The sequence below is a fragment of the Neolamprologus brichardi genome, chromosome 7 (assembly GCF_056152115.1).
Source record: "Neolamprologus brichardi isolate AB-2024 chromosome 7, ASM5615211v1, whole genome shotgun sequence".
In the NCBI taxonomy this organism is placed as follows: Eukaryota; Metazoa; Chordata; class Actinopteri; order Cichliformes; family Cichlidae; genus Neolamprologus; species Neolamprologus brichardi.
Genome location: NC_142110.1, coordinates 47,189,383 through 47,202,720, shown reverse-complemented (window position 1 = coordinate 47,202,720; position 13,338 = coordinate 47,189,383). Strand labels below are relative to the sequence as shown.

General features: G+C 41.4%; 1 protein-coding gene across 1 annotated transcript in view; it reads left to right on the top strand.

Annotated features, from left to right (window-relative positions):
* The window catches only part of ass1 (argininosuccinate synthase 1), a 30,032-nt gene extending 16,961 nt beyond the window's left edge, over window positions 1-13,071 (top strand). Inside the window, exons 10-15 of the mRNA XM_087843731.1 lie at window positions 935-1,019; window positions 3,133-3,197; window positions 5,836-5,967; window positions 8,247-8,403; window positions 12,537-12,602; window positions 12,695-13,071. Coding sequence (XP_087699857.1) covers window positions 935-1,019; window positions 3,133-3,197; window positions 5,836-5,967; window positions 8,247-8,403; window positions 12,537-12,602; window positions 12,695-12,743 — 554 coding nt within the window. The 3' untranslated portion in view covers window positions 12,744-13,071. The remainder of the gene's footprint in view (window positions 1-934; window positions 1,020-3,132; window positions 3,198-5,835; window positions 5,968-8,246; window positions 8,404-12,536; window positions 12,603-12,694) is intronic.
* The last annotated feature ends 267 nt before the right edge of the window (window positions 13,072-13,338 follow it).

Sequence of the window (13,338 nt, the reverse complement as noted above, 5' to 3'; positions counted from 1 at the left end):
TGCTGCTCTTCTCTTCAAAGCTGTTTGACTGACAACTGCAAGCACGCTCAAGTGTGTGTAGGCCTCGGGATGGACAGCGCAGCGGATTTCGTCCTGCTTCCTCCTTGTGTAGTCTTAAAAAGGATATATACCCCCCTCCTTCCACCTCCACCTTTGGCCTTCGTTGCTTTATCGAAGGCCACGAATAAGCAGGTCTATGACAGTGATTGATGCGCACTTGGGTTAAGTGTGTGGAGAGATCGTGGGCGTCTAAAGAGCAATAGGAAGATGAGTGCAGGTGCTTTAGCTTCCAGCACATGCGCAAAACACACACAAGAAGCGAGAAGGAAAAAAACCTCAGAGCTGAAGAGAGTATGGGTAACAAAGCTGTGTGTGTAATTGAATTAGGTAAAGCCAGCCCACAATTTCACAGCTTTCAAATGAGAAGGGCCTTTGAATTTATTAGCCCTTCTCTCCATCTCCTTTTGTAATGGCTTTCACTTTTAGCTGGAGACTATTTATTTGACTGGCTGAGATAATAAGCGCTTGTCAGCAGATTTGATCAACTCTGCTTTGTTTTTGTTTTTTTTATATTTGTTCAGTGAAAATTAATAATTTGTTTTTTAAGCCATTTATCCAAAACATTTTTTTTTAAACTAGACTGAAAGTAAACTCATGGTTCTTTGATGTGTTTCTTGTGTTTTTGAGCATTACATTAATTTATCAGCTGCCTGCTTTGCTGTAGTTGTTCTTTGTTGTATCAGAAAAACAGAGCACTTGGATATCAGCCTATAGATAAAATTATTTTCTGTTTGAATCTCAGATGTAAGAAAGCACGATGTAGAGGATGGATAACGTCCTGCATCAAAGCTATTTTTAGTTACTATTTATGATTCTGTTTCTATGTTGGTGTTAAAAAAATTTTTTTTTCTAAATCAGTATTTTATTCCTGCAGGTGTTCCTGTCAAGGTGACCAATATGAACGATGGTATTTCCAAAAACACAGCACTGGATGTCTTTTCTTACCTCAATGAGATCGGGTAAGCATTTTTCTGTGGCTTCAAAACAACATGGACTTTCTGTGTACGGCTGTAAGTAAGCCTCTCTATCAGGATCGTGTCCCCAGAGGTGGAGCAGTGGTTAAGTTTACCACCTCTAGAATGATGTCTGTCGCTGCTGGCCCTGGGATCAACTTCCACCAGTTTTCCCTCCTGCGTTTCTCTTCCAGCCTTGTTTCCTCTCTCTGCTTTCCAACTGTCAGCGTAAATGAGAAATACTAAAGGTGAACCAGGCGACACCACAGAACAAACTGTTTTCCTCTGCTGCTTTTGGGTTTCAAGGTGTTTCCTGTGATTTTTTTATTTTACACACACTTTTTTTCTTTAATTCTTAACTTCAGACCTTCAGACTGTTACAGATTATCTATCTTTTACATAATCTATAATGAAGTTGTACAAACTGCTACTGTTACTAATGCAGCACATTTCTATTCAGTTTAAGCACTCAGATGATGTTGATGATGCATTCCTATGATTGCATGATTGGTGTGTATCTACCCAAGATATTTTGGGTTTATTTGAATTCTTACTGCTCTTTGACACAAACAGATTTACATAGTAGTGCATTTCAGGACTAAAACATGTAATTCTACTTCAGCACACAGCATTCATTGGGCACTCTGAGTCAACTTTTCCCACATAAACGACGGTCAAAAAGTAAAAAACACACCTCAAAACAATAGCTGTATGGGCCACATTCAGGTGTCATTTTCCTGTAGTTGCTGTAGAAGCTGTTCATTCAGTATTAAGTAGCTGTGAGCCAAAGGGTCTGCAAGAATCACTTGTAGTAATTTATCGATCTCTAAATTAAAGAGTTTAACTTCAGGCAAAATAAACATTTATGTGTTATTCAAATGTTTTATGCCTCCACATTTGTAGTATTAATCTGATAAAGTCACAGCAGGCGGACATTGTGCCAGACACAACCCTGGTTTCTGGAGCTCTATTAGCCCTCTGTCCTCTAATAGGATTCCACTGGAATGTTCCAGATTTTGGAGAATTCCGAAGGAAAAGGGAAATCTGATAACAATTAAAACACCTAAGTGTCAAGTGTTAATTTAAAGATCATGAGTAGGTCTTTTAAACTATATATGACCATTTAATATTTCAACATTTCATTATCTGTTTCTCATTATCTCTTTCTCCGCCTCCTCTTTTTCATCTGCCTCAGCCATCATTGCTCTCTCTCCTCCCTCATTCTCTTTCTCATCACCTTCAGCCTCAGCCAAGACTCCTGAACTCAAGTCAGGGGTCTAACAAAAGAAAATGTGGGTAAACATGCTTATTTATTACTGGTACCGCCATCGTTAGTTATTGCAACCCTCCGGACTGGAGACATAAAACAACAGCGAATGTTCTTCCAGGTAATGTTAGGCTCGAGTATTTTAAAAATCGCCCTCTCCTTCTGATAAATAGCTTGGTTACATTCTCACATCATATCAGAGTTTGTTCACTAAGTGTGTGAGCCACTTCAAAGAAAGTTTCTCTAACAGCAGCTAATGGAAGCGCTCACTGATAGAAAAGTTCAGCATAACTTCAAAAACTCACCTCAGCATTGCTGTCATCAGATAGAAGTGGGATTCACTGTTTTACAGCCTCATTCAGAGTAAACAGGCATGGACACCTGGTACAATACAAGCTGAGGTGAACAAACGACAGGCTGTATTCAGTACAGATGAACTCCAGCTAAAATGTATGAGGTGACTCGGGCAGGTAAAAATGTAAAATATTTCAAAATATTTTTATTTCTGATTTGTTGCTAAGTGTTGATATTATTCAAACATGTTAAAATATATAGTTTGCACAAATATATTTGAGCTGGAGAAACATGCTGGCCGCCCGTGGCCATTGTTAAGGAATGCATAGCAGCTGGCTGAGCATGTTGTTCGTGGACTTTTATAGGCAAAAAAGTGTAACACACATTTTCAATGAACAATTTCCACCTGTTTTCTGCAGTGAGGCCCAAAATGTCACACAGATTGAATAGAAGGGAATTTCAAGGTCAAGAAATTAGGGAATTGGCAGAGCACTTCTTCCTTTTTGATGACCTAAATAATTTAAGAGTTTATCCAACAGTCTTGTCTTTATCTCTTAGGGGAAAACACGGAGTGGGCCGGATAGACATTGTAGAGAACCGTTTCATCGGCATGAAGTCCCGAGGTAAGACTCAAAAATGTTTGGTTCTTCTTTGTCTCTTTTTTGTGCCAGATTCCCGATTCCTGACTTATTTGAGCAATAATATCCACTGTAAATGCAGTAAGGCGCATATATTTGCACTTACTCTGAACTGCCTCATAGTATTTTAATTTTACATGCACTGAAAGCCTTCCTTTCAACATCCAGAGCTTTCATCCAATTTGCAGTTATTTTACATGAATGCTTCAAGTGTCACCTCTACTTCCATAAAAGTGGGCCGGGTGGCGAGCACACTTCTTAAGAGAAATGTTTTTCCTGTGGTTCACCTGGAATCATAGACTCCAAAGTTGCTTCCATTCACTTATGCATGCACACATACAGAAAACTCACACCGTGAAGAGGAAAGGTGCACACGCTTCAATGGATACACACAAATGCACAGTCGATCACGTATCTGCGCACACATCGCTCTAGGATGGTTTTTTTGTCTCTTTATCTTCGGCATCAGCAGGCAACTTGAAAAGCTCCTTTGTTAGGTCTCTACATGTATTACCACAGCAAATATACAGGGCCAGCGAGCAGCCCTGGCCTTGCGAGACACGCTTACACAAACTGTCCTCTTCCTCTCCGACACTATGTGCTATGATTGGCAAATTGACTGGCCAACAAACTGTGGCTGTGGCGCCACTTGGCAGGTAGAAATTGGAAAATGGGAAGCCCACTTTTCTCTCCCCTCGACTGAACAAAAGATCAAAGCTGTTTCCTACACTGAAGCAATAGGAAGAGGTGGAGCAAGAGGTGCCCGAGTGGTTGAATAACTACCATCAAGTGTTCACGTTGCTGTCCTCGGAAACGGCACTCGTGTTAGCACAATAGAAGATGGGAGGAATTGAGCGGGGACATGTCATTTGTGTTGGGTCATATTTATTTGTGTGGGGTCAGGAAGGCGGCAAGGATTGAAATGGTTTGTCAAGAATCTTGTCACTGCTACAAAGCATTCACCAGCCTGTGTGCCAGACTAACATTTCCCTCCTGTCAAAACACTGTCAGACCTCTGACCAGTGCACCCATGATGGCCTCGGCAAAAGCAGTCGGAAATGGCCTCATCTTTTGATGAGCGGGCTGCCTCGTCAAAAACTGCTGTCAGACATCAAGATGCTGGCTCTAAAAATACTTATAAAAGTCTTTTTTTAATGTCTTCATCTAAAGAGTCCCACCAATAATTAACCAGCTCATCTTGATCTAGAACAGGGGTGGGCAACTCCAGGCCTCGAGGGCCAGTGTCCTGCAGGTTTTAGATCTCACCCTGGGTCAACACACCTGAATCAAATGATTAGTTCGTTACCAAGCCTCTGGAGAACTTCAGGACATGTTGAGGAGGTCACCCCTGATCTAGAAGATATTTAGCTTTATTCGCTTGCTTGCGCTACCTGTTTATGCTCAGCTAACAGTTTGCCTGAAGGGTCAAAGAGGATCAGCTTAAAAAGAATAAATTCCTGTCCAGAATCCCTGCAGCCATGGTTAGCATACCTGCACTGACTGTATAAACCTCAAAGCCACTGGATTTTCTTTCTTTAAGCCTAACTAAACTGCCACTGTTGGGGCTTAACCAGATAGCGTTTCATTGTTTCCTACTCTTCGTGAAGCTAGTTCTGTTTTCGGAGCACTTAAGCCGAGTTTTGTTCGGGGGCAGTTTTAACTCATTTATCTGATCGAGCCTAGAACGGAAATGTCTTTACGTGCCCTCCATGGCCCAGGATCTCCAAAAAGCCACAAGCTGCTCTTGCTCAGGTGGCAGCCTTTTTGAGGCTTTAGACAATTAGCGGCGTCACTAATGCTTTGTTTTTTTTACCTGCCAGCACAAAATAAATGCTTCTCAGATCAGCAGTCTTTAGGCTTGTACAGATTCGGATTCGGACACTCAGGAGTTTGGAAGAGCTTAAGTTGCATTCATCTGTTAAATCTCAGGAAAGAGCTTTGAAGCCAGAAGCACATCACACAAACTGTAGTGAAGTGTGTGTTAGGCAGCGTTGCTCCAATCGAAAGTGCGCTTGCCATTCAAATTGACAAAAGACATGTGGAACCTTGTATTGAATGAAAAAAAACGCGTTCACAGTTTCTCAAAATTTCAGCTCGCTCCAAAATTGATGGCACTGATAAAGCTTCTTTTTTTTCTTCCTACGGTCAGATCTTATAGCAGTTTCCTGCCTGCCCTCCTTTTGTTTTACCTGACATTTAAGTGACAGCTTCATTTCTCCTGTCATCTACCTCATCTTTTCTCCCTCCCTCCCTGTCCAGAGGGGGTAAATTGCAGGGTAGTCAGAGCCCTGGTCCAGACTCCAGGCTGGCAGGGGCCTCCTAACCTGTCACAGGCTGATCCATGTTTTGTGAGCACTGTGAAGGCCTGTCTGTCAGATGGCTGATGTAGCTGTTTGGTTGCAGTTAGTTCAAATGAACAGATCTTGTAGTTTATGTTGCTATGAATGGCCTGTGAAGATTATGCCTTGGAAGTAATTATGTGCACTATCCCAGTGCCTCTAAAAATATGATATTCATGAGCAGTCAGGCTTGTAAAGGTGCCAGCACTCTCATCTAAAACCCAGCTGAAGTCTTTTGTGCAAGTTTGACTTTGTTTTGTTGATTTTTGCTTTGGTTTGTTTAGGGATATATGAAACCCCAGGAGGTACAGTTCTGTTGAAGGCCCACTTAGACATTGAGACCTTTACCATGGACAAAGAGGTGCGGAGGATCAAACAGGGGCTTGGTATCAAGTTCTCTGAACTTGTGTACAATGGTGAGTGCCTAAAATATCTCATCTTAATTATGTTGTTTCCTCTTATTCAGTTTTTCTCCTGTGCAGTTCCTGTAAGAAAGAAGCAAACACACTCCATGCATCCGTACACTGCTGTATGTTCAGCGTGTTTACACGTGTGTGTCGAGCTTTTCTCGGCTCAGGTGTCCTAATCCTCCCTTCTGCTCACTCTTCACCTTCATCCACATAATAGGATCAGTGCCATTACAGACTGACTACTAGGTTGCTTCAGTTATACCCTCCAGAGGCAGGAAACACACACACACACACAAAGGTGATACTTTGAGGAGGAGGGCAGAGATTAAACCCATTGTGGGTTTAAATCATTAATAACTCTGCAGATAGCAGACGGCTGGTAGTGGGGCTTATGTTAACAATCCACCTGTTCAGCATCTGTTTTTTTTTTTGCAATATTTATCTAAACAGTGTTTTATAGGAGAGGACCCATTTGACACTAAACGGCAGATTAGCGGTCAAATAATTGCTTAGTTGATTAAAATGAATCTAAATTTGCTTGCAGGGGTTTAAAGAAAGCCCAAAATATTCAGAACAACTGCTGGCTTATAATGACAAATCTTAAAGCATCACTTTCACATCACTTTTGAAAGCAAAAGACCAAAATGACGGATTTTTCTTTGATTGGCGATTTAAAATGATAATTCGTGTAATCTTCTCAAATAACCACTTAACAGAGCCATGCTGGCATCTAGAAGCAGCTAACACGAAGATCAAAAAAGAAAGGAATGATTGTCTTTGAACATGGCCAGATGATGAGGTGGAGGTCAGCCTCTGATGAGAGAAGGACCCCTGCTGAGTGGGGTGTGACTGACCTCTGAACATATATAGACGTGTCCCTCGCCCATCTGTCTTAGTGACTGATGATCCAGCTCATCAAAATTGGAGAAAAGAAAGGGGGAAAGGAGCTTTACCTGAGACAGAAACGAGACCAGAGCAGAGAAAGAATTGTATCTCATAAAAGAGCGAACAGTCAGATCTGTGTGGCCATCCGTACTTGTATTCAATAAATAAGGAAAATACAGTGAAAAGATTTTAAGCAGTTTAGATGTTAAATTGTTATTCATGTGCTAGTCCCAAACTTATCCATTACAAGGCGTCCTGATTCCAGGTGTCAGGATTGTGTATTGAGTTTGGCTTTACATGAAAACAAAGAAGCAACAGTGACGACTAAAGTCCCCAGAAAAGCAAGTTGTTTAGATCAACGTGCCTCCCAAGTGTCTTTGAAAAACCATGTGCAGGTGAACTGTGAAGAGCCACCAAATTTGATCCGAGTTGGATTTTTAACACTGCATTAAAGTAAATAAGAAACAAAAAGTCAAAAGCTTCCAGGTTTTATTATTGCACTTATGTAGATCTTAGGCTATGTGATCAATCAATACAAAAGTCAGCAACACAAGCACTTTTCCACAGTCGTGTAAGCAACAGGTAAGATCTTAAGCATATAATAGTTTATTTTTCTATAGTTTCCATAAAACAGGTGGACATGGCAACCATGATGATATTCAGTGGCTATTTTGGAACTAATATGAAGCCTTGAACTTCATTTATTATGGATGAAAAGCTAAATAACCAGCTAACGCTAACTAAGCTTGGTTTGCAAGGTGCATCCGTACACTATGCGAGTGCCTCACATAAACCCTGATATCTTGTAGTTGGTTCCAATTAGCTTTCAAATAAAGTTCACAAAGTTGAAAATCCTTCCATTAAAACACTTCAAAGATAATCTAAGGGTCCACTGACTCCAGTTAGCAGAGGTGAAGCTTAGCAGATGGTCTGCATCCACCTGTCATTCAAGGCATCCACACAGAAAGACACTAGAAGGAGAGGGAACCGTTAGTGATGTGAAGCGGGCGGGTCCTGATTAAACCTTTTCCCATTTTTGAAGGGACCGTTTAAAGTGATGACTGATAGAAGTGAAACGTGCTAACTAAGCTACAGGGTGACCTTGAATAACCAATCATGACCAAGCCTTGTTACCATTAATACTGGCAAGTTATTAAAATATTATCTATGAACTACTTATAAATAGGCTGTACACATGTTTAACTATTCTCTAAATATGGGATCTTTGATATGGGACTCTATGGGGATTGACTCTTTTTTGGGTGGATGCCTCAAGTGGTCATTTGAGGAACTGCAGGGGGGTTTTTTTGTTTCTTGTTTTTCAGCCCTGGTTTTGTCTTATCTCTCCATCTGCCTGGACTATAATAAAAACAACCCCTAAACCAACCTTTGCATTACAGGTTTCTGGTACAGTCCAGAGTGTGATTTTGTGCGACACTGCATCGCCAAGTCCCAGGAGAACGTGGAGGGCAAAGTGCAGCTGTCTGTCTTCAAGGGTCAGGTCTACATCCTGGGACGAGAGTCACCCAAGTCCCTGTACAACGAGGAGCTAGTCAGGTAAGCAGAGGATGAAATACAAAAAAGTGCATATGTGTGCGTGGTTGTAAGACAGAAGTGACAGCTGCGTGTGGTGCTGCTCTGGCGCATCCACATGTTCACCAGTCGGCCTGTTATTAGGTCACTTTGACAAAGCTCCCTGATGATCTCCACATCAGCATACTTAACTGACCCTGCCTCACAAAGACATCAGAGAAGTGTCAGACTCAGTTCCTGCAGGGCAGACCTCAACACCCCCCCCCCCCCCCCCCACCGCCCCGGCCTCTTAGCTGTGGTAACAGTGGGTTTGTTCAGGAGAGTGACCCCTAATGCCCTCTGGGCAGGCTCAGCACTGACCAAAGTGAAAACCTCCTCCATATGTCTCTCCATCTCCACGTCAGTCACACACACACACCAGTTGTACCCTAAAGTCAGAGAGCTAATGGTGTTTTCAGCCAGACGAGAGAGGTGATTTCACTCGGCTTTTAAGAGGAAAGCACCAGCATGTCATGCTAGTTAAGCAGGTCAGAAAGAGAGACACTAAAAACATGCCTCACACAGTCAGCCATTCAGTTCCTTAGACTGGTTTGGCAAGCGAAACAGCCAGTTTAAAAAAAGGAGAAAAAATCAATACGGTGAGTGTACATTTTGTCCTGTGAGAGAGGGGGAGATAAACAGAGATTATACTGTACTCAGACCAGGCAGCCAGCCAGCTTTAGTAACCCATACTGGCTTGTTTCAGTTTAGTTTTTTTTTTTTACTAATATTCAGTTTTTGCTAAACTTTCAACTCGTTTTAGATAAATTATAACTCCTCATTCCTTTAAACAGACAATTTGCTGTATGGTTTTAGTTGATGAACGGTTGTGTTTTGATACGAGGCTTCATTTTATAAAGTCCCATTTCTCAGCAGGGATGATACGTCTGTGTGACTCAGTGTTGTGTTGCACCATCGCAAAGTCCTCGGGGCCACTGACAGATGGGCCAGTGGTTCCACATAAAGGGGCTCTTTAGAAACATCAGCCCCCCAAAAAACTCTCACATTAGTCTCAAATTTAGTCACTCACACTGACACACGGCTTTATTTCTTACCCATGGAGAGCAGGTTTTTCTTGATAAGGTGTTGTCTTTTCAGGTAAACACACACCTGTGACTACAGACCTGTCGTCCTTCATGCGAAACCTGAAAATAAATGCTTGAATTTACGAGACCAAGCCGACTCTCAGGTGCCTTTCAGCAGTTAAAAACAAAAAGATATTCAGTTTCATATATACTTTTCTTTGTTGATCGTATACAACAAAGAAAAGTATGAAATTCTTTATATGTGGCAACGTGAAACCAACAAATGTTTGGGTTTTTACTAAAGTCTTAAGTAAGATGATGACGTTATAAAGAAAATAGTCGTAATAGTTACAAAATTGATTCTGTTCATCTTCTGGCTTTCTATTTGTACTGCACCAGTTCTCAGTTTCTGAAACTAGTGTTAGCATTAACATTTAACAACAATGAGGAAAACATGTCATACATTGCAATTTTTTAAAGATCATAGATCTCACTGCATTTTATAAGATCTGTGTTTGAGATACAGAATGTACATATATAGAATAAAGACACTATTTTATTTTAGAGGTGCTCCTGATGAGCTTTTGCTTTCGGTATGTAATTCTGTCTGCCTCCGAGTAAGAAAATAAAAACTCAGTGATACACCTGAAACAGGAATATGCTTTTATTTTTTCTGTAGTTATCGATAGCGTTCTCCAGGTAGCTGAGATGGTGGGACACCGGTATAACCAGAGTAGCTGTGAAAACTACCCAGTAAAAGAAAAGGAGCAAAAAGGGATAGTGACAGAAGCTAAAACCAAGAGTGAAACTTAGAAGGGGATTTGCTCAATGAAAAGAGCTCCAGGACTTGGGAAGGTTCAGAAGTTTCAGCTGGAATTATATCTACTAAATCAGTTAGCAACAAAGCCTAACAGCCTAATACAAAAGGGGCTTTAAAATGGAGGCAGAGGGTAAGGGTGCAGGGGGGAAGTTGTCTATTGGCACTTTAGAAGAAACTTTATTGGATTATTCTTTAATCGAGAACAATGGATAAAACAAACTGAATGAAAACTTGATCTATTTCAGGAAAATGCAGTGAACCAGAACTTTCTTAAGTGCTTTCTATTGTACAATAAAATGCATAAAATCCCCTAAAAATAAGTGTTAATACACACTCATTGGCTACTTTAGTAAGTATTGCAGCACTGGGTTGGCCCCCTTTGCCTTAATCTTTCATGGCACAGATTCAGCAAGGTGCTGAAAACATACTCCTCAGAGGTTTTGGTCCGAATCGACATGACAGCTTCACACAGTCGATGCAGATTTGTCAGCTTTACATCCATGATGAGATGATATCCTGTTCCAGCACATCCAAAAAGTGCTCTACTGGATTGTGCAGACCATTTGAGTACAGTGAACTCATTGTCATGTTCAAGAAACCATCCTGCTGGAAGGAGCGATCAAAGGATGGGCACACAGTGGTCCTAAAGGGATGGACGTGGTCAGAAACAATACTCAGGCAGGCCCCAAAGTGTGCTAAGGAAATATCAAACACACCAACAGGCTGAACTATTGATACAAGGCAGGATGGATCCATGCTTTCATGTTATTTACGTGAAATTCAGACCATGCCATCTGAATGCTACAACACAAATCAAGACTCGTCAGATTAAGCAATGTTTTTCCAATCTTCACTTGTCCAATTTTGGTGCCTTGACCATGTCTACATGCCTAATCGCGTTGACTTGCTGTCATAATATTGGCTGATTAGATTTTGCTTTAAAAGCAATTAACGGAGCGTTCCTAACAAAGTGGCCATGCCAGACTTGTTGGAATGTTTTCCAGGTTCTACAAAACATGTAAGACTACTTAACAACACATTTTTATAGATGGTAATATGTCATCGATATACAAACGAGTACTTACTTATGTATTAGATGACAAGCTTATTGTGAATTACTTCTTCGTTGCCACTGACAGATGGACGTACCTGACAGTGATACACCTGGAAGCAGCAATCTCATACACACACGCTCTCACTTATTTGCCACTACATGAAAACCTGTCAAAATCACACACACACACATAGAGACCAGATTAGGCATGAAACCCCCGCTGACATCCTGTTGGCTCTCCACAGGCAACAGTAAACGGCGTCATTAACACAGTGGTAATACAGCCCTTCGCCGCACCCATCTGAGACAGAAATGTCACCCTCCTCGCTCTCAGCAGTCTCCGCTCTCAATTAGACTGCAGGGTTTCTTAAAGGAATACACAATCACATGCTTGCAGACACACAGGCACAAAGTGCTGTATTCTTTGTGGCCACTCACTTATAATGGTGTTCAGGTGCTGGGCAGGGAGCCTTGTATTGAGAGTTGATGATTTAGTTGTCGGCCTTTCTTTTTATAGTGTTTATCCTATCATTTGTTGGCAATTTCCTCTTTTGCTAAGTGCTTTTGAAGAATGAGTGCAAGCTGTACACCGGGAGTTGGGGGTGTCATAGAAGGAGAGGACTCAGTAAGGGAGTGTATTAAACACTGCAGGTAGAAACTGCTGTAATTACACAGCACACGGGCACTCTTTGTGAGACACACTAAGAAGAGATGACTACACAACAAGCAGCCACGACAACATGGGACAACGCACCGCCGCAAGTTATAGATTTACTACTTTTTCACAAGAAGTGGATAAACTGGAAGACAGACAGCAGATTACAAAATCATCTCAACACTTAGCTCACAGTTGATACGATGGGATTGTTTGTAAATGGGTTATGTGCGTCTTTTGTGTTCTTGTATGCGTGAGTGTGTTTTCATTCTGGCGTATTGATGCGCTTTCATTCGGGACAAGCAACTAAAGAAGAGCATTCACAGGAAAATCAATTGGGACACTGTTTCAAAAGATTATCAATGATCCAGTTATCCCAGCGGTTGATGAGGCTCTGTCTCTCTTTATGTTCACGCCAGTGACGGCAAACACTTCAATCAGTTTGTTACCCCACTGTCCTCTAACTTTTGCCTTCAGTGTTTGCTCCCTCTTTAACTGATCCCAGATTTGAAGATTGCTCCCTGTTGGCTCACCTGCTTCTTTTCTGACTTCTTTTTGTTTCAGCATGGATGTGCAGGGAGACTACGACCCGTGTGATGCCTCTGGATTCATCAGGATTAATGCCGTCAGGTTAGCGTTCACCTTAAAACCAAAGAATGGCTGTTTTTTAAAGCCAGCTCACACCTATGCTTCATCCTTCTTTATATATTTTTCTTCCACAGGTTAAGGGAACACCACCGCTTGCAGGGTTTGTCCAGCACCAAGCAGTAATTGGTGTCAGTTGTGGAAAAGCACCTTCTTTTCTTGTTTTCTCTCTCCATACACACACCAACAAATTTTAGTCTTTGTGCCTCTAGTATCCACCTTATGCCTTATTATGTAGTGTTGGTTGTATTAGCACAATAGAAAGCACATCATTTTCATAGTTGAAAGCAGACATTCACACGTAACAGCAGGATTGGCTCACTCCAAAATATGAACTGTGGATAAACTCTTGATATGTATTTCTTAGTATTTGGTTCCTATTTGGTTCTATTCTTGGCATCATTATTTTAATACCATGAACTGTTTGTATTCAAATAAAAAGGGGTGAAATTTCCTTTTTCTGTTTCTCTTCCACTTTTTGGTGTTTCTTTATAAAAAGCACAAGTCATTTGTCTTTGGCAGACTGTGTATTTGTTTTTTTGTTTTAATGCATGCCTGTTTAAGTCTTGGGGCCACACTCGGTGCGCCGAGGAAGCCGTGTCATATTTTACAATATGCAGATGTAGGGGGAGCGCTGCAGAAGTGAGCATAATGGTTCAGTGATAGACACTGAAGTGGAAGCAATGAGGTCATTTCTGAGCTCAAATGGCACAAGTCAGAT